Source organism: Somniosus microcephalus, chromosome 5 (assembly GCF_052327205.1).
Source record: "Somniosus microcephalus isolate GS21.2 chromosome 5, FLI_Smic_1.0, whole genome shotgun sequence".
Lineage (NCBI taxonomy): Eukaryota > Metazoa > Chordata > Chondrichthyes > Squaliformes > Somniosidae > Somniosus > Somniosus microcephalus.
Window position 1 is genome coordinate 94,409,347 of NC_140991.1, and position 26,739 is coordinate 94,436,085.

Consider the following 26,739-nt stretch of genomic DNA (forward strand, 5'->3'; position numbering starts at 1 on the left):
TCAGAGTTTTTCTAACAATTTGCCCACCACCGAGGTTAGGCTGACTGGCTTGTAATTACTCAGTCTATCCCTTTCTCCCTTTTTAAACAACGGTACCACAATAGCAGTCCTCCAGCACTACACCTGTAGCCAGAGAGGATTGGAAAATTATGGTCAGAGCCTCCGCTATTTCCTCCCTTGCTTCTCTTAACAGCCTGTGATATATTTCATCCGGGCCTGGTGATTTATCTACTTTCAAAGGTGATCAACCCCTTACTACTTCCTCTCTCACTTCCTCCAATTATCAATAAATCATCCAGGCACATGGACTCCCCTCTTTGACTTCTGAAAAAACAGGATACAGATGCCTCCAAAGAGATGCACTGTAAATGAGAAAAGCATATTCTAGAAGTGAACACTTATGATTTTTAGGGGCAAAAATTCAGTATCGCCCCGTTTGGGGCGTCATTATCGGCCGTGCGCAAAGTTTAGCGCCTGGCGCTAATTATCGCCTCCGACAGCAAACTTGGCATTTATTGCCCCTGGAGGTGATTGGAGCGCTAAATCAGGCGCTTCACACCTGTCTTAAGGCACAAAAGCCGAGGAGCGAGGCGCTACCTCAGAGCGCTGGGGAAGCAAGCAAGGGCCAATCAAAATAAACCTGTAAAGTGCTGCTCAGTACTCAAAACTCCTTCACACAGCATTGAATCTCTCCAGAAGTCTCTCTCTCTCTCTCAGAATACGTGGTGCAAGAATGTCACCGACAAAAAAAGGCAGGAAGCTGTCGCCTTTAAATAGCGCTCCCCTAGTCTTTTTCTGAGAGCATAACGCTCCCCTAAACCTGTCATTGCTAGTGGCAGGTGGTAAGGCAGGGGGGCGCCACTCAATATCTGGTCCGGGGCGCTAACGGGGCGTTGCGCACTCGACTGATGTCACAATCTGCCAGCGCAGGAGATCATGGTGGTAGTGTTTATTGCCGCTGCAAAATGTCTAGTTAATTTCGTGAGCGGCGCAAACATCGCCGCGCCCGGGCGCTAGTTGCTTTGCACCCCATTAGCGCCCTCTTAAGGCACTAACGGGAGATGCAAACAACTGAATTTTTCCCCCATAGTACTTAACAGAACACAAATATTACTCTTTAAAGTGAAATACTTACATGTAATACATTTACATGTTTACTGACATGTCTGTCCTGTAATCTGTACCTTGTTAACTGGTTGGTGAGCACAATGTTAGTGAGTGAGCACAATGTTAGTGTTTTTATACCTTAACAAGGTTCTCCCCTCATGGACTTTCTTTAAAATGCAAGTTCCGGGTTGGGAATATATTGTTTATAGTATTTCATCACCTCTGTCACCACACCAATTATCATGTCACTCCTGACTGTCAGACATACCACTTCTGACCAATCAGGAGTGATTATATTTTTAAATTGTGAAACCAAGGCCTCCAAGGTTAAAGATAAGTAGGAGGCTAGCACAGTTGAAGGGAGCTAGAGAAGAGAAGATAAATCAAGAAGTAACGCCAGCTTGGCTTTTAAAGCCCAAACTTACACACTATATTTTATTGTCTCTAGTACCTTGAAAATATTCTCAACCTTGGTGTTCCCCTGTCCTGGTTGTTCCCATAAAATGTCTCAACAATCACAGGGACAAGTTGCGAAGCATTTTAATGGCAATCCAAACTTCATTTTTTTTTACCTTGAGGTAGAATTTTTCATTGTAACATTTGTCAATTTGGGGAAATAATGTGAATCCTTCAATGTAAACTGGGTGCCCTTTATTTAATATAATTTATTGTAGATTTTTTGGGCGTAATTTCTGCATAAAAATATTGTCAAACCATTTTATTGGATGCCTGTTTACAATATTGAGAAAAATATAGAATATTTAGTTCTGAAAAGATGATAACTATAATTAAGAATATCTCTCAACATTAATTCTGAGTAAAAGCTTGGTACACATCTCAGTGGGTTAACATTATTCTTCAAATCAAGTGAAAAAATGCAAACACAGCTTTTTAAATGGTGCAATGTAGATTCTCTATGTACCTGCCTTTGATTAATTAATTTTAAAAACTGCTAACCTTATCATTTCTAGAACATAGTGCAGACATACCTCAGAACATTAATAAACTAACGCTACGCATCAAGTCTAACACTTTGGGTATTGCTGAAGCACTTTATACCAAATCCACAAATATATGCAACTTCAACATAAACCTAATAAAGTTAATTGTTTTTTTCTTCTTTTCTTCAATTTCCCATTGAAGACTCTCATTGTTGAATTATTTGGAGCATCTCTACTTTTCACTCTGGACCGTAGCCTCAGCATTGCTACTATTTTGGCCATTGTAATGTAGCTTCTTTCCTTGCATTTTGGAAAAATTGCTGTATTTGTCAAGCATTCCTCCAGTATTTTCTACTACTGGCCCATGATTTCCGATCGGAGGCTTCCTGCGTGCGGATGCCTCCGATAGGAAAAAAATCTACGAACCTACCTGCTGGTTCCGTAGATCCCGAGGCTTCTGATCCTGGGCCTCTCTTGTTGGAAATGCGCAGAGGCCCAGGTATCCCAGGGGCGCATGCAGTTCGAAAGAAGGGAATCCCCCTTCATACTTTTGACAGGTCTGTAGGGATAGAACTGTAGGGGATCACATTTAAAAACACACTAAAACATTAAATAATTTTTTTTTGAAATTACATCACTGAAATTAATTAAAATTCCATTTAATTAAATATTTAAAATAATAATTTTTTGGAAAAAAAATAAATGTTTTTAAGGGGCTAAAAATAAACTTACCTTTTTGAAGAGTATAGTTAATTTATAAATAAGTTATAAAATTTCATTTTTCTATTTTTTAACACTCTTAAGCTGGTAAAAGCAAGCCTTATGCCTGCTTTTACCAGGAGTAAGAATTCCACGGCCATTCAGCGGGCGGAAGTTGTGCAAAAAGTGCAACTCTCCACCCGCAGAGGCACTTTTCCTGGGCAGGCAGATGATCTGTCAAGAGAATTCTTGACAGATCGCAAGTGCCGGGTTTTCAGCCAATGCGCTTTGCATGCCTAAACCTGGAACTTGCGCAGCCTCTACAGGCATGAACACACCTCGTACGCACCTATGGGGGTCAGAAAATCCGGCCCATGAGCATTCTTAGGATAAAAGACAGTAGCACTGTGCCAAACACAGTATAACTTGTAGCAGAGGCACTGTACTGTCTGTATTTTACCAACTGTGAATTGCAAATGTTACACCATTGTTCAAAAAAGGGTGTAAGGATAAATACAGCAACTACAGGCCAGTCAGTTTAACCTCAGTACTGGGGAAGCTTTTAGAAACCATAATCAGGGACAAAATTAACAGTCACTTAGATAGGTGTGGACTAATTAAGGAAAGCCAGCACGAATTTGTTAAAGCCAAATCGTGTTTAACCAACTTGATCGAGTTTTTAAAAATTTGTTTATGGGATGTGGACATCGCTGACAAGGCCAGCATTTATTGCCCATCCCTAATTGCCCTCAAGAAGGTGGTTGTGAGCCACTTTCTTGAACCGCTGCAGTCTGTGTGGTGAAGGTACTCCCACCGTGCTGTTAGGGAGGGAGTTCCAGGATTTTGATCCAGTGACGATGAAGGATTGACGATATACTTCTAAGTCGGGATGGTGTGTGACTTGGAGGGGAACTTGGATGTGGTGCTGTTCCCATGCGCTTGCTGCCCTTGTCCATCTAGGTGGAAGAGGTCACGGGTTTGTGAGGTGCTGCCAAAGAAGCCTTGGCGAGTTGCTGCAGTGCATCTTGTAGATGGTACACACTGAAGCCCGGTACGCCGGTGGTGGAGGGAGTGAATGTTTAAGGTGGTGGATGAGGGTGACAATCAAGCAGGCTGCTTTGTCCTGGATAGTGTCGAGCTTCTTGAATGTTGTTGGAGCTGCACTCATCCAGGCAAGTGGAGAACATTCCACCAGACTCCTTACTTGATCCTTGTAGATGGTGAAAAGGCTTTGGGGAGTCAGGAGGTGAGACATTTGCCGCAGAATACCTAGCCTCTGACCTGCTCTTGTTGCCATGGTATTTGATGAGGTAACAGAGAGGGTTGATGAGAGTAATGCAGTTGATGTGGTGTACATGGATTTCCAAAAGGCATTCGACAAAATGCAACATAATAGGCTTGCTACCAAATTTGAAGCCCATAGAATATAAGGGACAGTGGCAGCATGGATACGAAATTAGCGAAGTGACAGGAAACAGAGAGTAGTGGTGAACGGTTGTTTTTCGGACTGGAGGAAGGTATACAGTGGTGTTCCCCAGGGGTCGGTTCTAGGACCACTGCTTTTTTTGATATATATTAATGACTTGGATTTGGGTGTACAGGGCATAATTTCAAAATTTGCAGATGACACAAAAGTGTAGTGAACAGTGAGGAGGAGAGTGATCGACTTCAGCGGCGAGAGCGAGACCAGGGGAGGAGCAGCTGACATAAAAGCGGCAGCGCCTGAGGCCCGAAACCAGCGGCAAGAGCGGGAGCGGACGGACCTGTGAGGGGAAAAATAAATCAAGGTGTGTTGTCACAGGGAAGCAGGTAAGTGATTGGTTGGTGACTATTTCACTTTTTTTCTCTTTTTCTAAACTTGGACATTGGTTTAATAGATTACAGGGTAAGACAGTAGATAAGCAGTGGCAGACATTTAAGGAGCTATTTCATAACTCTCAGCAAAGATATATTCCAGTGAGAAAGAAAGACTCTAAGAGAAGAATGAACCAACCGTACAAAAAGAAAATACTGCAGATGCTGGAAATTTGAAATAAAAACAGAAAATGCTGGAGATACTCAGCAGGTCAGGCAGCATCTGTTGAGTGAAACAGAGTTAATGGGCCAGAAATTAGGATCGGGTGCTTGCCGCGCGTGCAAGCCCCCGATGTGCACTCACCCTGCGCGCCGACATCTGAAGCCCGGGCCTGCTTGCATTTCCTGTCACAGGCCCGGTTCAGATGTCGGCGCGATGTGCTTGCCTGATCCAGCGGCTTAGTTAGTGCGATGTGCCGGCTGGGATCAGGTGAGCACTGTGCAGCCAATCAGGGGAGGGGAAACTCATTCATGAGTTTGATAGTAAGAACTGTCAAACTCATGAAAAGTATGGGCGCCCAAAAGACTAGTTTAACTTTAATTAAAATTTTAAAAAACATCCCAATAATTAAATAAACTATAAATAACTTTAAAAAAACTATTTAAAACAATTAATAAAATTTTTGAAAAAAATAATTTTTTACAAAATCGGGTCTAAAAATAAACTTACCTTACTGTAACGTCCTTAAAAACAATGAAGCTGTGGAAGAAATGTAATAATTTTAAATAATAGACCACTTACCTTCAAGAATCCACTCCTTACACCTCCTTTTTTCATTTCTAAAAAGTTCAGGCCCTTGCACACGCGCAAACCTGTCAAAAAGAAGGAAGTTCAACGCGCGCGCGCAGGAGACTTGGTTCGATGGAGAGGAAATGCCGGTTTCCCGCGCATGCGCTGTGCATGCTGAAATCCGGCACTTCCAATGGGCCCACGCGTGAGTACACCGTCCGTACTCACGCGTTGGGACCGGAATTACTGGCCCAATGTTTCAGGTCGATGACCTTTCGTCAGAACTGGAAAAAAGCAGGAAATGGAACAGATTTTTAAGCAAGTAAAGAGGCTGGGAAAGCGGGGAGGGGATGAAAGAACAAAAGGGAATGTCTGTGATAGGATGGAAGGCGGGAGAGGTTAAGAGACATTAAGAGATATTCAAGGCAAAAGGAGATGGTAATGGAACAGGTTAAGAAACAAAGGATGGCTCTAGATGAAGTGTAAATTGTGCTGGCAGAATGAAAGACAGCTGCCATGTGAGAGAGAAGAAAAGACACAGACAAAAAGTGTGGATAAAATATATATATAGGGGCCGAGGTTATGATCTGAAATTGTTGAACTCTATGTTGAGTCCGGAAGGCTGTAAAGTGCCTAATCGAAAGATGAGGTGCTGTTTCTCGAGCTTATGCTGAGCTTCCGTGGAACAATGCAAGAGGCCGAGGATGGTGAGGTCTGAGTGGGAGTGCAGCGGTGAAGTAAAATGACAGGCGACCAGAAGCTCAGGGTCCCCCTTACGGACTGAACAGAGGTGTTCCGCAAAGTGGTCACCCAATCTGCATTTGGTCTTCTCAATGTAGAGCAGACCACATCGTGAGCAGAGAATACAGTATACTAAATTGAAAGAACTACAAGTAAATCGCTGTTTCACCAGGAAGGGGTGTTTGGGGCCCTGGACAGTGGGAAGGGGGGAGGTATAAGGGCATGTGTTGCATCTCCTGAGCTTGCACGGGAAGGTGCCGAGCGAAGGGGAAGGGGAGTTGGGGGTGATAGCAGAGTGGACAAGGGTGTCGCGGAGGGAGCGGTCCCTACGGAATGCTGAAAGGGGAGGGGAGGAGAAGATGTGTTTGGTGGTGGGATCACACTGGAGGTGGCAGAGGATGATCCTTTGAATGTGGAGGCTGGTGGGGTGAAAGGTGAGGACAAGGGGAAATCTGTCGTGGTTCTGGGAGGGAGGGGCAGGGGTGAGGGCAGAAGTGCGGGAGATAGAATGGACATGGTCAAGGGCCATGTCAACCACTGTAGAGGAAAAAGGAAGACATGTCGGAAGCACTGGTATGGAATGTGGCATCGTCAGAGCAGATGCGGCAGAGACGGAGAAACTGGTAGAATGGAATAGAGTCCTTACAGGAGGTGGGGTGGGAGGAAGTGTAGTCCAGTTAGCTGTGGGAGTCAGTGGGCTTGTAGTGAATGTTTGTCAATAACCCATCCCCAGAGATGGAGACAATCCATGGCTAACTAAGGAAGTTAAGAATGGTATCAAATTGAAAACAAAGGCATACTATGATGCAAAGATTAGTGGTAGGCCAGAGGATTGGGAAATCTTTAGAAACCTGCAAAGGATGACTAAAAAAACAATAAAGAAGGAGAAGATAGTTTATAAGAGTAAACTAGCAAGAAATATAAAAACAGACAGTAAGAGCTTCTACAGGTATATAAAAAGGAAGAGAGTAACTAAAGTAAACATTGGTCCCTTAGAGGATGAGACTGGGGAATTAAAAATGGGAGACAGGGAAATGGCAGAGACTTTGAACAAATATTTTGTATCGGTCTTTACAGTAGAAGACACTAAAAACATCCTAATAATAATAGATAATCGAGGGGTTATAGGGAGGGGGGAACTTAAAACAATCACTATCACTAGAGAAAAAGTACTAGGCAAACTTATAGGACTAAAGATGGACAAGTCCCCTGGACCTGATGGCCTGCATCCCAGGGTCTTAAAAGAAGTGGCTGCAGATATAGTGGATGCATTGGTTGTGATCTCCATGATTGAAAAAGAAGCAGAATCTGGACCTAAAAATTATTTGTGCAATATAGTAGCCAATTGGTTAATATGTTTGCTATTTTAACAAAATCTTTGATCTGTTTAAAATAAATAGTTAACAACTTTGTTAACATAGTCATCAGCCAGTTGAATTTCACTTGAACACATTAACCAATTTGTTATGAGTATAAGGCACAAAGGAATAGAAAGGCCTTAAAGAATTTGGAGTACACCCAACAAGGTTCAGGTTTACAGAGAGAATCAAATCAACTAGGTGTACATGGAGCACAGAGTTGTAGGGTTTGAAAATCCACAACCACGTTTTATTGGAGCCCTCTAAGGGCAAGGTGACCAAAATTGGATTGCCCTGCAGTGGTCCCGAAAAGTAGGCTGGGATATCTGAATACAGGGGACTGTGGCTCAGAAGCGAGCCATAGATGTCAGCCAATCGAAACAAAGTGCATTCTCAAAGGCCAATCAGGGGACTGAGTCGGGCCTGAAGCAAGGAAATCCCCGGCCAATGGGGACGACCCGGCCCAGGTTTGAATATGTGACTCACCCCTAATTGAGCTATGAGTACAGGCCATCATCACCTTAATCAACTCGGACTAGGGACAATAGTTTTGGGATCACTACAGTTAAGAGGTGGCCCAAAATAATCAAGTCCCAGGACTGACACAATGGGACAGCAGACTTGGAGGAGCCGCTGTGCACTCAAACAATACCCCTGCCCTCGAACTTGTAAACACCAATTTAATTGGGCGCGAAGAGGCCGAAATGGAATTGGGTATATAATACAGAACCAAGAGATTATTAAAAAAGACCAGAAGAAAGAGCAGGAGAGCGAGTTAAGAAGCTGAGGGAGAGATGAGCTGGGGCGAACTACCATCTAAAGAACTCCAACCACGCTGATGAGAAGATCCACCATCAGGCCCCAGACTCAATCGGCATACTGAAAGTTTACTCCGCTACCAGACGGCGCAACATCACCGTAAGAAACCGCACCGTATACCGACTCCCGTCCCGGGGACATCAACAAGAAGACACCAACGACCGAAGTGGTTGTGGAAGACGGCATTCACTCCCGCTATTTCGGGAGCCTTTTCCATCAAGCACAAACCAACCAACAACAGCAACAACCCAACAACCGCACTCAGATAGGCTGTGAGTATAATCCAAGAGCCTGCAACTGTCAGTCTAGTCTAGGTAGGAAAGTGGGTTGGTGGGATTGGACTTGGTAAAGTTAAAACAGTGTAAAACATTTTCGTTATGTCCGTTCTCTCCCATATTTTATTTATAGTTATAGAGTGTGTGTGTTTATTACGTTTGTGGTAGAACCAAATAAAATTGGTTGTCACCTGGTTTTTCCAAGGACTACTTGTCTCCGAGTGTCTATTTAAAGTGCATCGTTCTCCATCCAAATTCTGGAGTTAGAACCAGATAGGGACATTAGGGCGCTTCGAACCCGCCAAACAAGGGAACAGCAGGCTAGGGAAAAAGAGAGAGGACTATAGGAGCCCTTGGGCTCAGGAGTACCCCGCAGATTAGGTATAAACTGTGCGGGTCGTCACCGTATTCTAGTCATCCTCTATAAGCTGTTGTTCTCTATCTCCTTAGAGGGTGTTTAGTGACACCCGACCTGCAGGCTAACATAAGCTGCAAGGGTATAAAGGAGACAGAGGCCCAATACATTAACAAGCACTAAAGACCCCTGTAATTGGGCAGAGCAAAACCCCCTACAGAGTGAAGTGTGCGACAGTGAGATGTGCAGTTTCTGTGAGCCCCATTTGGAGAGATATCATACTGAAAATATGAATGAGGGTCCTATGAGTTTTGATAACGGTGAACTGTCAAGAAGTAAGATCAAAAGACAGTTTGCAACTGGTCATGAATATGTTCACTTTACAACTGCACTGGCATGTTTGACAATGGGCACAAGGTAAAGTCAGGTAATGTATAACAGGGAAGTAACACCTCATGGATAACTAGTTCATTCCTAGAGTTGAACAACGGACAACTGATGCTGGAGGGAGCTGATTAACTAAATTATTGTTGAAATGAGAGATTATTGAATTTGAAAGTACCTGGTTTTATATTCCAGGTAAGGTCACAAAGAGGACAGAGCAGATACTATTATATATTGAACAAATGTGTCAGGTGTAATACTTATGGGCTACTTAAACTTCCTTGGCTGCTAGATATTGTAATGAATGTATTCCACATATCTCCACGAGAAAGCTATTGCAATTAAGAACATAGAAGACCTTTCCATTCATTGTGCAGCCAAGGCACTGACTCAGAAATCCAACATTGATTGAAGTGCGAATTGGCAGCTTGTTTGTGGAACTGTTTACTCTCATGAGTCACTGTAAAATGATTCTGAAAGCTAAGATAATTGGAACACCTGAAATGTATGATGCATTGGAGACAGACTGAGGATTCAATGATGATGAAACTGATGTTGACTTGATGGAACTTTTTCAATTCAGATACAAACAATGAGGTTGCTCCATGGATCTGAGTGATTGCACTACTTATTATGAAGGAACTGAAGCCCTAAGAATGGATGATGTCAGCTGTATATAACTTTATTTTTCTGTCATTGAGTTTGACTGGTAGAATTCATCACAGCTGTCAACACCACGTTATATATAATCCTGACTATATTGTTGTCATTCAAGTAGCAAATAAATGTCAACAGGCAGTTAAATAGCAATAATTATAGTAAAATGCAAAGTGACAAATGTCCTACATAATAAAGGGAAAAGCCTTTGCTAAATTTTCTGGCTCCCATTTTGAGGTCGCCTAAGGGTAGGCAGTCAAACTGTTTCTAGGTTTCTGGCAATGACACATTACAATCAGCCACTGTGAGCCATGGCCTGGCTATACTAATGATTTTCTTTCCCCCTCTCTGGGGAACTACATTGTCTCTCCATGGATATGAATCCATGTTCTAAAATTCTCTGGCAAAAGAGTTGATGCATTAACTGCCATCAGGGTGCTAACGCATTTTCCAAATATTACCCTGGTCATTGTTCCTCTGAATATCCCTCTCTTGTCCCTTGAAAGCTCCAAACATACTGCGGTAGATTTTAAACATCCAACAGGCGGAGCTCACTGGCTGGCCGCCCGATGGTACCGGTGGGAGGCCCAGTCCGTTTTGAGGGCTGGTCCTCATTACTATGGTGCCAGTAGGCTGTTGGTGCCAAATGGGCTCCTCAGCTCGCCGGCTGGAGGCCGGCTCAATATCGGGCAACCCAAAGGGACAACCGGGCATATAGCTCTGGGCAGGGGGAGCCCAGGGTGGCAGCAGCCCTCGTTATTCCTGTGAAACCTGGAAGAGTGCTCCTGCTCCTCCAGGCTCCACATAAAATAATTATAAACTCATGGGGCTCGATTTTCATCGGGCCGTTGAGGCGGGATTGGAGGCGTGAGGGAGTTAAAATTGCAAAAACTGGTGGGTGGTCCCAACCCCACCTCCATCCCGCCTCCAAGCAATTTTCATTAATTCGTGTCTAATGGTCCTGTCTCCGTCCCGCCTCCAAGAGGTGGGATAGGCCATTAAGGCCCTTAACAAGCACTAAATTGCCTCTATAATGCCATTTTGAAAGGCCTTTGTGATTTTAACCCTTTTCCCACGTGAAGCACGCCTGTTCTGAAACACGAAGGTGAAACCTGGCGGGACCACAATTGGATTGCTGACTATCAGCTGCAGTCCAACCATTAAATAGGAGATTTGATCAGCCATCATTTGCAGCTGGCAGGACTTTGTTGTCTCAGGTCTGGGGGAACTTTTAGAAGGCATAAGCACAGCTGTGGAAGTTTGGAGCCTGATACCAATCTCCAGTGTGAACTCCTGGGAAACCCCTCTCGCCACCTTCACTCAGTGCTTCCTCAACTGAAGCATATACCAAAAGCATGGGAGCCATTTATTTCCTTTCCTTCTGGACATTAGATTAGGAGGAAGACCAGCCGTGGCACCAGCAGAACCATGAACAACAGCAGCACCAACAACAGCAGCACCAAAAGGAGCGCCAAGCTGCTGCCCAACCACCTGAAGCTGCACATGCCGGAAGGGGCCAGCGCACGGAAGCCCATCGGCGCAGGAGATACCCCCCAAACAGGGTCTACAGACACAGGGTCAGCTACCTCAACATGTCTGAGCAGCAGTGCCAAAGGCAGCTCCAACTTTTGCGAGAAGTAATGGGTGACATCTGCGCAATGCTGCAACAAGACATGCAGCCCAGAGGACCAGGTGGACAACCTTTACCAGTGGCCGTCAAAGTAACCACCGCACTCAACTTTTTTGCCTCAGGCTCATTCCAGGGATCAGCAGCAGACATCAGCGGCATCTCCCAGGCGGCCGCACACACTTGCATCACGCAGGTAACCGATGCCCTCTTTGCCATCGCGCGCAATCACATCCATTTCACCAAGGATCAAGCAAGTGTCACGGCGCGTGCGGCTGGATTAGCTAATCTGGCAGGCTTTCCAAGGGTGCAGGGCGTCGTTGTCTGCACACATGTGGTCCTTAAGGCACCCCATCGCAATCCAGGTATTTTTGTCAACCACAAGGGTTTCCACTCCCTTAACGTTCAGCTGGTGTGTGGCCACAAGAAGGAAATTTTGCATGTTTGTGCCAAGTACCCTGGCAGTTGCCATGACTCCTTCATACTACACCAGTCTAGTGTGCCTCCGCTATTCAGTCCGCCAGACCAACTTAACGGAGGCTACTTGGAGACAAGGGCTATCCCCTGAAGACGTGGCTAATGATGCCGTTGAGCCCATTCAACGAAGCTGAGGAGAGCTACAACGACAGCCACATTTCCACCAGATCCATAATTGAGCAAACCATCAGTTTGCTGAAGATGCGCTTCAGATGCCTGGTTAGATCAGGTGGAGCCCTGCAGTACTCAGCAGCCAGTGTCTCCAGAATCGTCGTGGTTTGCTGTGCACTTCACAACATGGCACAGCGTCGTGGCTTGCAGACTCCTGAGGACCAAGTGGCTCGTCACATATCCTCCTCAGATGAGGAGGAGGAGAGGAGGAGGAAGAGGAGATCGAAAATGAACATCTTGCAGAGGCCCATCAACCAGCGGCAGCAGTACGCGAGAACAATGCTGCCCGGGATGCAAGGAAAGCACTCATCTTGGCCAGATTTGCTTAGCCTAGCCAATCAAGCACTTTTGCCTTGCAGCGTCTTACCTGAGCATCGACAATGGCCAAGAACCAGCGGATTCCTAGCAATTTGACCACCATACTGTCAATTGCAAGTAATCCTAAGCCCTCAATGTGGAAGTCCCATTCGCGAAATGATAAATGCCACAACTACAGCAGTAGCCATCAGATTTTTTATTTACAGTAATCATCTGATGGCTTTTTAACATAAAACATCAAGGCCTAGAAATTCAGTTGGTTGCGCCAGCCGGTAGCGCCTTAGGAGGAGTAGATGTCGGGCGCTAGGTGGCTAGCGGCCGGGCGCAGCGCGATTTGCGCCTCTCCCCAACTTCACTCACGATTTAGCGGCGGCGCAAAGTCTTTGCACGCGCTCAGCTGCGCGTGTAGATCCTGATGTCATTTCCTCGTGCAACACCCTTTGTGCGCCCCAAACCGGAAATTCAGTCGCGACGCCCCATTGTGCGCCTGGCGCCCCTAGCGACTGGTAGAGTGGAACGGTGCTCAGTCGATGCGGGGCGCGGGGGGCGCAAATTAAAGGGCACTCCTCCTGCACTATAAAAGGCTGCCATTTCGCAGCACTCCTTCTTGAGAGACGGATCTTTGCAGAGAGACCAAGGTAGAGAGCTTTCTGCTTTGGCTCAACACTCGGACAGGTACTTGTGGCTTCAGGCCACAGCTTTCCACTTGTCTTTATCTTCATTGACATATCATTGTTTGCTAACATATTATGGGGGCTGCAATGGGTGCAAACGTTGGCTTTCTCCATTGCATCCAAAGGGCTCACAGATGCCGTGAGAGAGTGGCAGCCCTGGCTAGACGGAGCGGGGGCAACAGGCGTCGGGAAAGGAGGCCTTACCCACCCAGGGTATACCGCCAGCAGTTCTCCTATCTCAACATGTCTGACGAGCAGTGTGTTCGGAGGCTGCGATTCCGAAGGGAGGTGGTCACAGAGATCTGCCACCTGCTTGGCGGTGATCTGCAGCCACAGCTGAGGAGCAGGACGTCTCTGTCGGTGGCAGTGAAGGTGACGGTGGCTCTCAACTTCTATGCCACCGGCTCCTTCCAATCCGCTACTGGGGACATTTCCAACATCTCCCAGTTCGCCGTGCATTGCTGCATCCGCCAGGTGACCAATGCCCTTTTCAAAAGGAGATGCCAGTTCATCTCCTTCTCCATGGCCCTTGCCAAGCAGCAACAGCGTGCAATGGGCTTTGCAGCATTCGCGGGCTTCCCCATGGTGCAGGGCGCCATTGACTGCACGCATGTGGCTTTGCGGGCACCTCTGGAGAATTCCGAGGATTACCGCAACCGGAAGGGCTACCATTCGCTCAACGTCCAGCTGGTGTGTGACCACAGGCAACTCATCCTAGCTGTCAATGCCCGCTTTCCAGGCAGCAGCCACGATGCCTTCATCCTGCGCCAGACTTCTGTGGCAGACATGTTCCAGGCCCAGCCTCACCCACGAGGATGGCTTCTCGGGGACAAAGGCTATCCTTTGTTTACCTGGCTGATGACCCCGCTCCGTGCGCCCAGCACCCCTGCTGAAGAGGGATACAACGATAGCCATCAAGCGACCAGGAACATCATAGAGCAAACAATCGGTGTCCTGAAGCAACGGTTCCGCTGTCTGGATCGTTCCGGTGGAGCCCTACAATATTCGCTGGAGCGAGTCTCCCATTTCGTGGTCGTTTGCTGCATGCTGCACAACCTGGCTATCCGCAGGACTCAGCCACTGCCACCAGAGATTGGAGGACCACCTGAGGAGGAGGAGGAGGAGGAGGAGGAGGACCAGCACAGGAGGGAGGCAGAAAGTGCAAGGGCCGCCCGTCGCCGGCTTATTGAACGTCGGTTCTAGGCCCCCTCTCAGGGAATGGCTTGTGCCAATGTCAGCAGATGAATGTAGCCACTCCACAAGCCCTCAGCCGAGCAGGGCAACCAGGACTTGACAAAAAAAACATGCACAGTGCAATTTAAGAACATTAATTTATTGCAAACCTCTGCCCTTCCCACATTACAACCTCATGTGGAGAAGCCCCCTCCAAAAACACAAAACTAACAGTCTCGGCCTTACAAAAACTAAAAAAGACACCAGTCTCGGCCTTACAAAAACAAAGAAAGACACCAGTCTCGGCCTTACAAAAACAAAGAAAGACACCAGTCTCGGCCTTACAAAAACAAAGAAAGACACCAGTCTCGGCCTTACAAAAACACAACTACACCAGTCTCGGCCTTTCAACAACCACAAAGCATTTGTGCAGACCTTCTATTTTTTGCCCTGCGAGGGCGATGCCTTTTGCATCCTTACCTGGCCCCTGCCCGCCCTGCAGCTCCTCCTCAATGGGAGCCCAGTGGCTGCAGCAAGGCTGGGGGAAGGCTGCTGAGGGTCAGATGGCGAGACGGCAGATGCCCTTGGGGGTCGGCCTGCACCAGCTCTGGCCCTCGAGGGGCCGGCTGCTGACTGCTGCAACTCTGCTTGGGCGGCAGCAGTCTGTCCAGCGGCTCGTGGCAGCTGCAATGGCGGAGTGGCAGTGTTGGCTGCAGGAATGGTGCCAACCTGACCGTTCGCAGGTGCTCGCTGGTCGCCTGATACAGTGGCACTCGCACGGGCCAGCACTGCAGCATGCGCAGCAAACAGCTGAAGGACAGACTGCTGGGCTGCTGCTGCGCGGCGAGTGCCCTGGCGATGCCTGGCTGATCCAGCGAGGGTGGCAGCAGTTAGTGTCCGTGTGGCCCTGGTCTGTGTCCGCATGACAACAGCCAGTGAATGGACGGCACGACTGAGCACTTGGCTCGAAGCCGCCTGTGCTGCCGCGAAGTCCTGTAGACTCCTGGCCTGTGCTGCACTGAATTGATCCAGACTCCTGGCCTGTGCTGCTCCAAATTGCTGCACACTCCTTGACAAAGACTCAATGGAGTCAGGCATCCTTGCCACTGCAGCCATGAGCTCATTGTGCCTGCGCTCAGCCTGGACGGCCATTTCCTCCAGGAGCCGCACCTCCTCTGCGCTCACCGTCGCAGGACTGGAGGCCGCACTCACCCTCTGGGGAGAAGTCCGCCGAGCTTCCCCACCCCTCCCGCGTTGCTGCAGGCCGCTGGGCCCCGGAGCTTCACTCTCCTCCGACCCTTCCCCCCGGCTCCCCTCCAGGGAAGACGTGTCCCCTTCATCGCCATGGGCTGGCGCGGCTGAGGGTGGCACTGATGGGCCGGCTTCCTCTTCCTCCTCCTCTAATTCGGAAGCGCTGACAGTGGCAGCTTGAGGGCCCGCCTCCTCACCTGGCGATTCACCATCTGAAAGCAGGAAGGCACAAGAGTAGCTTTAGAGTGAGGACGGGGCGGCAGCGAGGGAGGCATGAGTGCTGCCATTCACTGCATTGGTCGGACAGTGGCAAAGGATGCTGATCTGAGGCGCAAGTGGAACGAGAGAGGTCAAAAAGGTGATGCCCTTACCATTGGTGCCCAGAACAGGGTCGGCATCTCCACTGGCGACGGGGCCAATCAGCCGGCCTGCCATAATGCGCTCCACACGCTGGTCGAGGTCGGAGAGCTCTTTGACGTCAGGAAGGCCTCCCCCGGTCTCAGTTCGTTTCCACCGGTTGTGCGCCACCTTGGCCTGCAAGAGAAAGGACGGCCTCTAAGTACAGTGTGAAGCCCTGATCTTGTCTGCACTGCCTCCCATGGTGGACTGGCCCTGACAGTGTGAAGCCCTGATCTTGTCTGCAATGCCTCCCATGGTGGACTGGCCCTGACAGTGTGAAGCCCTGATCTTGTCTGCAATGCCTCCCATGGTCGAATAGCTTGTACAGTGTGTAAAGTGCTGAATGTGCAAGTGATTTTCATGACAGTCCCATAGCTGCTGGATGAGGGCTGGCCATTAAGGCTTTCAGGTCCCTTTGCCCATAAAGTGAGGTGCACATGCAGGGATGAGGAGGACACTGGAAAGGGTACTCACCCTGACAACCCGAGTGAGGTCGTTGAACTTTTTCCGGCATTGCACAGGAGTCCTGGCAACCACGCTGTTGGAAGACACCCTGTTTGAGACCTCCCTCCAGGCTTTCCGGTAGGCGCTGGGCAGCCAGCTCTTGCCACCTTCTGGGAACAGAACATGGCGCCTGCGCTCCACTCCGCCAACCAGCACCCTCAGGTCACCGTCGCTGAAGCGCTGCGCTCTCTCCCTGGCCTTCTCCATAGCCCTGGGCATTGCGCAGATGAAGCTGAAGTGGTCAGGCCTAGGTTGAGGGCTGCAGTGTGCAGGGCGTGGCAGGCAAACAAATCCACCCTCCCCCTTTAAGAGCTGACCGGCGCCAGAGTGTCTGCCGTCAATCAACAACTCGCCGCACCGGCGCTGCGCCCGGCCTCGGGGGTATCGCTCAGCACCGCCGGCTTAGCACCTAAAGATAGTCGTGCATCGCCTGTTTTAGCGCAGCAGCAACCTCTTGGGGCGATGCGACTGAATATCGGCGAAGGTGGCGCGACTTTGCGCTGGGCGCAAACTTTAGCGGCCGCCTGACTTTAGCGCCCCAAAAGTGGCTATACTGAATTTCTAGGCCCAAATTTCACCCAAGTGACTACCCTTGTGACTATTTGTGCAGTATCTTTCTCTTACACGTGCCTCTACGTGGTGCTTCCCCTGTGGCTTCAGCAGATGTGGAGGCCCCTTGCTCACTTTCTTGCTGCTCCCGTCTTGACACCTTTGGTGGGCGTCCTCCAGGGTTGCAAACATGTGAGGGCTCGCCAACAGTCTACTGCTCCTGCGGCTGTGCAGGGGTTGAGACGCTGATCTCAGTTGGGTGTGGACTCTGGTGGGGCTCTGACCGAGGGCTCTGCAGTGGCATGGAAGTGTGAGCGCTTGGAGAGGAGCCCCCACTTCCTTGATGTCTGCCAACAACTTCCCTCTCATGGGTCAGGTCCCACTCAGCGCTTGCAAGTGGCTTGGGAGCGCCTTGCTGCACATCAGGGGAGCCATGGGGACCTGTATCTGCACTGGCAGTCCTACTAAGAAGGACTTCCATGAAGGTCTGGTTTCTCTGTTCAATAGATGACCATCGCTCCTCCAGAGATGTCATTCTATTCAGAACACTCACCATGTTACATAGAAACATAGAAACATAGAAGATAGGAGCAGGAGTAGGCCATTCGGCCCCTCGAGTCTGCTCCGCCATTCAATGAGATCATGGCTGATCATCCAAATTCAGTACCCTGTCCCTGCCTTCTCTCCATATCCCTTGACCCCTTTAGCCTTAAGTAATATATCTAACGCCTTCTTGAATATATTTAATGAATTGGCCTCTACTGCCTTCTGTGGTAGAGAATTCCACAGGTTCACCACTCTCTGGGTGAAGAAATTCCTCCTCATCTCTGTCCTAGATGGCTTACCCCTTATCTTTAGACTGTGACCGCTGGTTTTGGACTCCCCGGCCATCGGGAACATCCTTCCTGCATCTAGTCTGTCTAGTCCTGTTAGAATTTTATAAGTTTCAATGAGATCCCCTCTCATTCTTCTAAACTCCAGCGAGTATAAGCCCAATCGACCCAATCTCTCATCATACGTCATTCCTGCCATCCCAGGTATCAGCCTGGTGAATCTTCGCTGCACTCCCTCCATGGCAAGAACATCCTTCCTCAGATAAGTCGACCAAAACTGCACACAATACTCAAGATGTGGTCTCACCAAGGCCCTGTACAACTGCAGCAAGACATCCTTGTTCCTGTACACGAACCCTCTCGCTATGAAGGCCAACATACCATTTGACTTCTTAACTGCCTACTGCACCTGCATGCTTACCTTCAGCGACTGGTGCACAAGGACATCCAGGTCTCGTTGCATTTCCCCTTCTCCCAATCTATTGCCATTCAGATAATAATCTGCCTTCCTGTTTTTGACACCAAAGTGGATAACCTCATATTTATCCACATTATATTGCATCTGCCATGCTTCTGCCCAATCACCCAACCTGTCCAAATCATACTGGAGTTTCTCGGCATCCTCCTGACAGCACACACGCCCACCCAGCTTTGTGTCATCTGCAAACTTGGAGATATTACATCTAGTTCCCTCGTCTAGATCATTAATATGTATTGTGAATAGCTGGGGTCCTAGGACCGATCCCTGCGGTACCCCACTAGTCACTGCCTGCCACTCGGAAAAAGACCCGTTCATTCCAACTTTTTGCTTTCTGTCTGCCAACCAGTTCTCTATCCAAGTCAACACCTTGCCCCCAATCCCATGTGCCTTAACTTTACACGCTAATCTCTTATGCGGGACCTTATCGAAAGCCTTCTGAAAGTCCAAATACACCACATCCACTGGTTCTCCCTTATTTATTCTACCAGTTACATCCTCAAAAAATTCCAGTAGATTAGTCAAGCACTTTTAAATCCATGTTGACTTTGTCCGATCCTGTCACTGTTTTCCAAGTGCTCTGCTATTACATCTTTTATAATGGACTGTAGCATTTTCCCCACTACCGATGTCTTCTCCTTGGATCTTATGCTATCCCTAATTTCCCTTGTTAGCCACGGTTGAGTCACCTTTTTTGTTTTATTTTTATGCCAAACTGGGATGAACAAATTCTGTAGTTCATCCATGCGATCTTTGAATGTTTGCCATTGCCTATCCACCGTCAACCCTTTGAGTGACATTCCCCAATCAATCCTACCCAACTCGCACCTCATACCATCATAGTTTCCTTTATTTAAATTCAGGACCCTAGTCTTTGAGTCAACTACTTCACTCTCCATTTTAATGAAGAATTCTATCATATTATGATCGCTCCGACCCAAGGGGCCTTGCACAACAAGATTGCTAATTAATTCTTTCTCATTACATAATAACCAGTCTAAGATGGCCTGATCTCTAGTTGGTTCCTCGACATATTGGTCCAGGAAACCATCCTGTAAACACTCCAGGAATTCCTCCTCCACAGTATTGTTACTAATTTGGTTAGCCCAATCTATATGTAGATTAAAGTCACCCATGATAACTGCTGTGCCCTTATTACACGCGTCTCTAATTTCCTGTTTAATGCCATCCCCAACCTTAGCATTACTGTTTAGGGGTCTGTATACAACTCCCACTAATGTTTTCTGCCCCTTGGTATTTCTCAGTTCTACCCATACAGATTCCACATCATCAGAGCCAATATCCTTCCTTACAATTGTGTTAATCCCCTCTTTAACCAGCAATGCTACCCCACCTCCTTTTCCTTTTTGCCTATCTTTCCTGAATATTGAATACCCCTGGATGTTGAGTTCCCAGCCTTGGTCACCCTGGAGCCATGTTTCCGTAATCCCAATCATATCATATTCGTTTACTTCTATTTGCGCAGCTATTTCATCCACTTTATTATGAATGCTCCTCGCATTAAGACACAAAGCCTTCAGGCTTGTTTTTTTAATGCTGTTAGACTTTTTAGAATTATTGTTTACTGAGGCCATGTTTGACTTAAACCCTTGATTTCTCTGACTGCCACCTTTGCTTTTCTCCTTCCTGTCTTTTGCTTCTATCGTTGTTTCCCTTTCCTCTGTCTCCCTGCTCAGGTTCCCAACCCCCTGCCATTTTAGTTTAAACCCTCCCCCAGAGCACTAGCAAACACTCCCCCTCGGACATCGGTCCCGGTCCTGCCCAGGTGCAAGCCATCCGGTTTGTACTGGTCCCACCTCCCCAGAACCGGTTCCAATACCCCAGGAATTTGAATCCCTCCCCCTTGTGCCATTCCTCTAGCCACGTATTCATCTGAAATATCTGCACTCTGGCGACTTATCACCTCCATGGAGGTTGCCATCCTTTCCATGGTGATGCGTTCATGCGCCAATGACTCCACAAAGGCTCTGCTCATGTTTGCAATGGACTCCTCCATTCGCTCCACACTCACAGTGACCCTGGAGACAAAACCTGCCAGAGACTCCTGCATCTGTTCCTGGAGTTCCAGCACCACTGGTCTTGTGGATGGACTCAGAGGCAGAGGGTCGACATGTAGTTGAGCCAAGCTGGCAGAGTCCTGCGCCCTCCGACTAGGACTCTCCACTGCTGTCCCTGTCTCCACAATCTACTGATGCTCACTTGTGAGCTGTGATACACCAGGTGACAACACTACTCTATCTCGCGATGGTCCCACCGAGGTGCGAGTGTCTGCACTGGTGCTGGGTGCGCTGAATTCTGCTGACGCTGCGCCCTCAGAGGTTGCAGCTTCCTCTGAGGAGTCTGGATGCTCAGGCTCTTCCTCCTGGCTAGTGGGGATGGGTGCTTGCGATGGTCCTGTGGGGGAGTAAAGGAAAGAGTCAGATGTGATGACAAGGTTACATGCACATTGCATATTGCAGATGATCATAAGTCCATCTTTTAGAGCTTCTGAATCATTATCAGCGGCTCATGCAGTGTCATTGAGAGAGATGCAAAACTATTCTGTCACCAGCTTGCTGTGATGCACCCATCTGTCTGTCCCCCACTTGCGCATCGTCCTCCACTCCCACGATCTCCAGGACCGCATCCTCCCAGGGGGTGAGCTGGGCTACTGATGGTGGCCCTCCTCCTGTCCTCGCTCTTTCTCTCTTATTGTGAGCTCTCTTTTCCTGCAATGAGGGAGACAAGTGGAGGTTGAGTGAGAATGAAGGAGTGAGTGTAGAGAATCCATAGCATAGATGCTTAGAAGGAGACAAAGATGGAGTGAGGTGGCAAGACCAAGGACCCTCCCTGTGTGTTGTCTGTTGTTTTCATAGCATCACAGTGATGGGGAGTGTGAGGGCTGCATAGTTGAATAGTTAGGTGAATGTGACCATAGAAAGAGAGGGAATGGGTAAGGGTGCATGGATGTCAGTGTCAAGTGGGATGTGGAGGAAGAGATTGCTAAAGCTGAGTGCTGGTGAGGAGAGGCAATGGGGATCAGATTGAGGGTGATGGAAAATTCATACTCACTTTTCCAGTGCGTAGAAGGTCATGAAATCTCTTCCTGCACTGAAGCAGGTTCTGCGGGTTACTGACAATGAGTTGACCTCCTCTGCCACCTGGATCCACACAGCCTTAGTCTGCTGGGGTGGCTTCTTCCTCCCTGAAGAAGGGAAGAGCACCTCTTTATGTGCTCTTGCTCCCTCTACCAAAGCCTGCAGGGCAACGTCATCGAACCTGGGAGCAGACCTAGGGCTCTGGCTAGCCATTCTTCCTCCAGGACCCTCTCACTGCAAAGGCCAAAAGATTGGCAGTCTGCAGAAGAAGCAAGGCTTGTTGCAGACCTTAAATGCAGCAGCAATGATGACGTCATCGGAGGTGACTTTCAGATTGGAAAAACTCATTAGCCATGGGTTCCCACACGTTGGAACAAAATTGGCCAATTAAGTTAAAATCGCATCATTCTCCCACATCGTTTTAGATTTGGGTGGCTAACACGAAATGCGGATTACACGACCTCAGCCCACCCCTGAATCAAAATCCAGCCCATGGTTTCTGGACCTCTTCGGCTGTACTGCTGGCTAAAACACTGTGCACTCTGCACTGTGCATTTCAGCCACCTCATATTTTTTCTCGCTTTTACCCTGATATGGCTGGTCTCTCTAAGTTTTTAAAAAAATCTTGCTGCATCAGCCCTTCACCTAAATTTTGAATAACAAACACACGATATATTATGATATATACATGATGGGGTTTCTATCCACATCTACCTTGAGATCTTAAACCTTACATTTTAGAAGTAAAATATGAGTGATTATGCAAGCTGCCTCTACAATTGCTAGGGCGGAGGATTAGAATGAGTGCTGATTATTGGATGGACAACTTGGAATAAATCTGCCTTGATTGGCACTAAGTACCTATTATTAATTTAGGTGCTAGTTCATAATAGAAATAGGAGATGGGACAATAGCACAAAAATAGAGAGTCTCTTCTCTTGCAACACCAGGAAAGATTGCAGGGTTATAAAGGTTAATCTTGCGTGCTTCCCCTTGTTCCACCTATTGCAGTCTCTCTCAAGTTTTGCTTTGTTTTTGTATCAGTTGTATACAGCGTAAATAAACCACCACCTGAGGCTGCAGACTTGTATATGGCCCTGGCATGTGCATTAATAACATGGAGTAAACCATCTATACAACATTGCTCAATACGTTCTTGTAGAATATTATGCAGTGTTCTGCAAGAAAACTAAATTACATGTTGGACCATATCTTGTCTTTAATAAACTGTTTTGGTGCCTACAACTGCGTGTCAGGCATTCCACCTGAGCCTGAGGAAACTAAACATGTGGTATAAACTCACTGAAATTTGTAAAAGAAAGTGTTTATGATTTTCCGAGTGTTAATTGTTTCAGGTGGTGTATATCAATTGGGTGTTAATTGGGGACTCTTGTGTTCATATGTAGGGGAGCAGGTTCAGGAAGGGGTGGTGGTGGTGGTGGTGGTGGCACGGTATGTAATGTGTTTCTCTCTAAATAAAGGCTTGTAAGTGACTGAAGATGAGGCTCTAGTATTCTATCCTTTACCACTATCCGACTTTTACAAGCAGCCAGAAATATTTTTGCCTCCATGTTTATACTTTGTCTTCTGCAATATTTTGCATTGGATTTTTGCATAAAATTTTGTGACAAAACAACAACTCTCATTTATATAGCGCCTTTAACATAGTAAAGCACTCCAAGGCACTTCACAGGAGCGTTATCAGACAAAAAAAATGACGCTGAGCCGCAGGAGATATTAGGACGGGTGTCTAAAAGCTTAGTCAAAGCGGTAGGTTTTAAGGAAAGAGAGGTGGAGAGGTTTAGGGAGGGAATTGCAGAGCTTAGGCCCTAGATGGCTGAAGGCACAGCTGCTAATGTTGGGGCGAAGGAATTGGGGCATGGTCAAAGGCCAGAGTTGAAAGAACGCAGGTTACTGAGCATACGAGATACAAAATGTGATTGGTACAAATGAATAGAAATTAAACCAGTCGTAATAGTTGCGGGGTTACTTAATTTCTTATCATTGCTCTTAAAATAAAATGTTAAATTTTGAAAGCTTATTTATGTTTGCAATTAAAGCAGAACTATAGAACCTACCAAGTATCGCCAACACCATGGTACCTTTCAGCACTTCCATGGAGCCTGAGCAGACGAAGTAGATGGCCTGTAGTGCATCTCCCTGTCGAAGGAGGTACTCGCCCGGGGCACAGAAAGAGGTTTTGATGTGCAGGGAGAGAGACCTAAGGCAGCCACGGCTGGCAGAGGCAAATAGGGAAAGCTGTAGAATTTCCTTGTTCAAATGCATAGTGATGTCTGACCTCAGCTCATCTGGAAAATCCTTTAAAAGCTACGGAAATAACAAGAGTTGCAATAATTGCAATAATTAATGGCGGAGCTGTCTGGAAAAGACCAGGGAGGAGGTTCTGAATACTCCTCATAAAATAAAATTCACCAGTATTATTCAAAATGTTTCAAACAGTAAAATCTAATAGGTTTCTACAATAAACATTAGCATTTTCAGTTGTTATTTAATGGCAATTAGCTAATTGCATGAAGAAACGTGAATAGTTTTCAAAATACGTTAAAGCCAAAATAACCATTAATGACGGCAAGGGGTAATTAGATGGAAGGTAAATGAACTGAGATGCATTTCAGAATCTCCCCACAGAATACCGTTCTTCCTTCTATAAAACAATTAACAGTATGGTATAAATTCTACCAGTATAGTATTACAAATAGTCAATTAACACTTGCTTAATATAAACATATTCATATACACAACACATGCTTCCATATCAAAAAAGGTTCTCCTCAGGAGCATTACATTAATATTTGGACACATACATCTATACATGTGTTCATTGACTAAATAGACAAACCGTATTGATGAAAAACTAATAAGCTGATAGCCACAGCCATTAGCGCAGGTTAAAAGTACTTGTGGAGCTGCAGCACAAATATATAGTACTGTTTTATATTTGCTGCACCTATGTATTTAAAAGCAGCAACTACTTTCCCTTAACATGAGAAAGATTTCCTCCACTGCTATTGATAATTATCCTTTTCCTTTTCTAAAATTTTTTCTTTGATTTTTCCACCCTTCGGAGCGCTAGCAGTTCTGTACTGTGCCAGTACCTCCCTGTGAAGGTATGCTTTGTCCATGTGAAATGTGGTTTCATTATCACTTCCATCTGATAAAATCAGTAGTGACAGACACATATATATATAGGTGTAAAAGAGAGAAAAGAAAGTAAAAAGCGGCATTTATATGGTGCCTCATCTCATCCTCAGGAAATCGCAAAGCTTTTCACAACCACTGAATTACTTTTGAAATGCAGTCAGTGCTGTTATGTAGGCAAAATAACTTTTGTGGTGCTAGCAACTGTGATCCACTGCATCCAAGGACCATGCACCATGACATTGTGATATAAATGAGGTTTGGGATGATGTCAAAAATACAATTGAGGCCCAATACATTTACATTTAGACAACACATTCATGCTTCACAACTGTGCTCTGTATATATCAATCGAAACTGTCCCGAATAGAGAATAATAGATGGTCGGAATTATGTTTCAAGGCTATAACACACAGAGGAGGGGTGAATAATGTTATAAACCACAAGAACAAAGCTTAAGTGGTTTATTCAGTCATACAAATCCGAATAATATGTTACATCCTTGAATGCATTTGCAGTCATTTTTTGTAATAGATGGCATTTCATTTGTTTTTTGTTCCTAGTTTTTCAATGAAGTTCGTATCTGTTGGCATACTGAACTCGGTTAATTCAGCTTCTGAAAGGTGTTCATGTTTAGTTCATTCAATATAGGGAAAAAATGTGGTTGGCATCATTAGAGAGAGAGGGAGAGAAAGAGATACAGATTTCACTTAGCAACAGCCAGTGTTCGCAACCAACCGGCCTTGGATATTTTCATAATATAATGTTTAGATTAGAAATGTTATGATAAGAATGTCTAGAGACTAGAAGGGTGATGCTTATCACAGCAAGGCCATGGTGTTTTTACATGCTTCTAATGTTGTTGATGTACGTTGAAGAAAATGTAGACTTGTGTCACTGGACTATGCAGTAGTCAGAGATTACCATATTAGCCAATCCCAGCTCCAGTTTGATAAGAGAATTGTGAATAAATATAAGCTTTTTCCTTTGTTCAAGCAGCATGAAAAGCCTCATGCCTAGGTTCGCGTATTCTGTTTGTGCCTATACGCCGCGTGTAAATTGTTTTTTATACTGAAGTTAAAGAATAAAATGATTATAACCAGAAAACTGAATTTGTTATTACTCAAGTGAACAAAAGAAGTCTGTTTTAAGAAAACAGTGGCTGCAATTTTGTCAGCGGTGTCGGGATGGGTGCGGGACATCTGGTTTCTGGCTTCCAGTCCAGCCCCCAGCTGCCTCTGCTCCACAGATATGATTTTCCCTTGAGTGACCTTGTTATGTGAGCTTACCAGCCAATTAACAGGAAGCAGGTCTGATGATGTCATTTGATGACACATCATCTGCCGGTTTCCTTAAAGGGACCATGCACAATTTTATTTTGACAGTTGATTTCTCAGTGTTTGACAGCATTGAGGTGCTGAAAACACTGACAATCACTGCACAAAAGTTTATGACATTGGACCAGGAGATTTCACTAGAAAAGAAATACATGTTCTATTCCTGTGAGAAATGGACAATGTTTTAGTGAAAAACAAGACACTTTGCTTTAGAACATAAGAACATAAGAAATAGGAGCAGGAGTAGGCCAATCGGCCCCTCGAGCCTGCTCCGCCATTCAATAAGATCATGGCTGATCTGATCCTAACCGCCAATCCACTATCACAGAAGTTATAACTCATCCCCTATATATTTAAATGGCTATAAATATATTACATGTCTATTAAGTGCTATGATAACTAACAATAGTATTTTTTATGGTGCATAGATCTAGTCTCACACAAAGAAAATAGTATGGAAACTAATTTGAGTCACTGACTAAAACTAAACCAACACTTATGAGAAATGATATATATAGCGGGGACAGAAAAACAACAGGATATTGTAGTCAGGATGTTACCTGTACATCTGATGCACACATTACACCTATAACTGTTACTGAGGCTGTGCAATTATTTTGAAATATCGATCGTAGTCATCATATAGCTATTGACTACTGGAGTTAAATATCAGAAGTAAGCCTCCTGTGATTGTGATCCAGAGGTTAAAATTAGGTGCCTGTTAATGGGAATGAACTATTCAATTAAAATGATAAATCAGGATTACTGTGC

General features: G+C 46.3%; 1 protein-coding gene across 1 annotated transcript in view; it reads right to left on the reverse strand.

The window, feature by feature from the left end:
- The window catches only part of LOC147117215 (voltage-gated delayed rectifier potassium channel KCNH8-like), a 172,071-nt gene that overhangs the window by 73,103 nt on the left and 72,229 nt on the right, over positions 1–26,739 (reverse strand). The window contains exon 5 of the mRNA XM_085989350.1: positions 23,551–23,800. Within this exon, the coding sequence (XP_085845476.1) occupies positions 23,551–23,800 (250 nt within the window). The remainder of the gene's footprint in view (positions 1–23,550; positions 23,801–26,739) is intronic.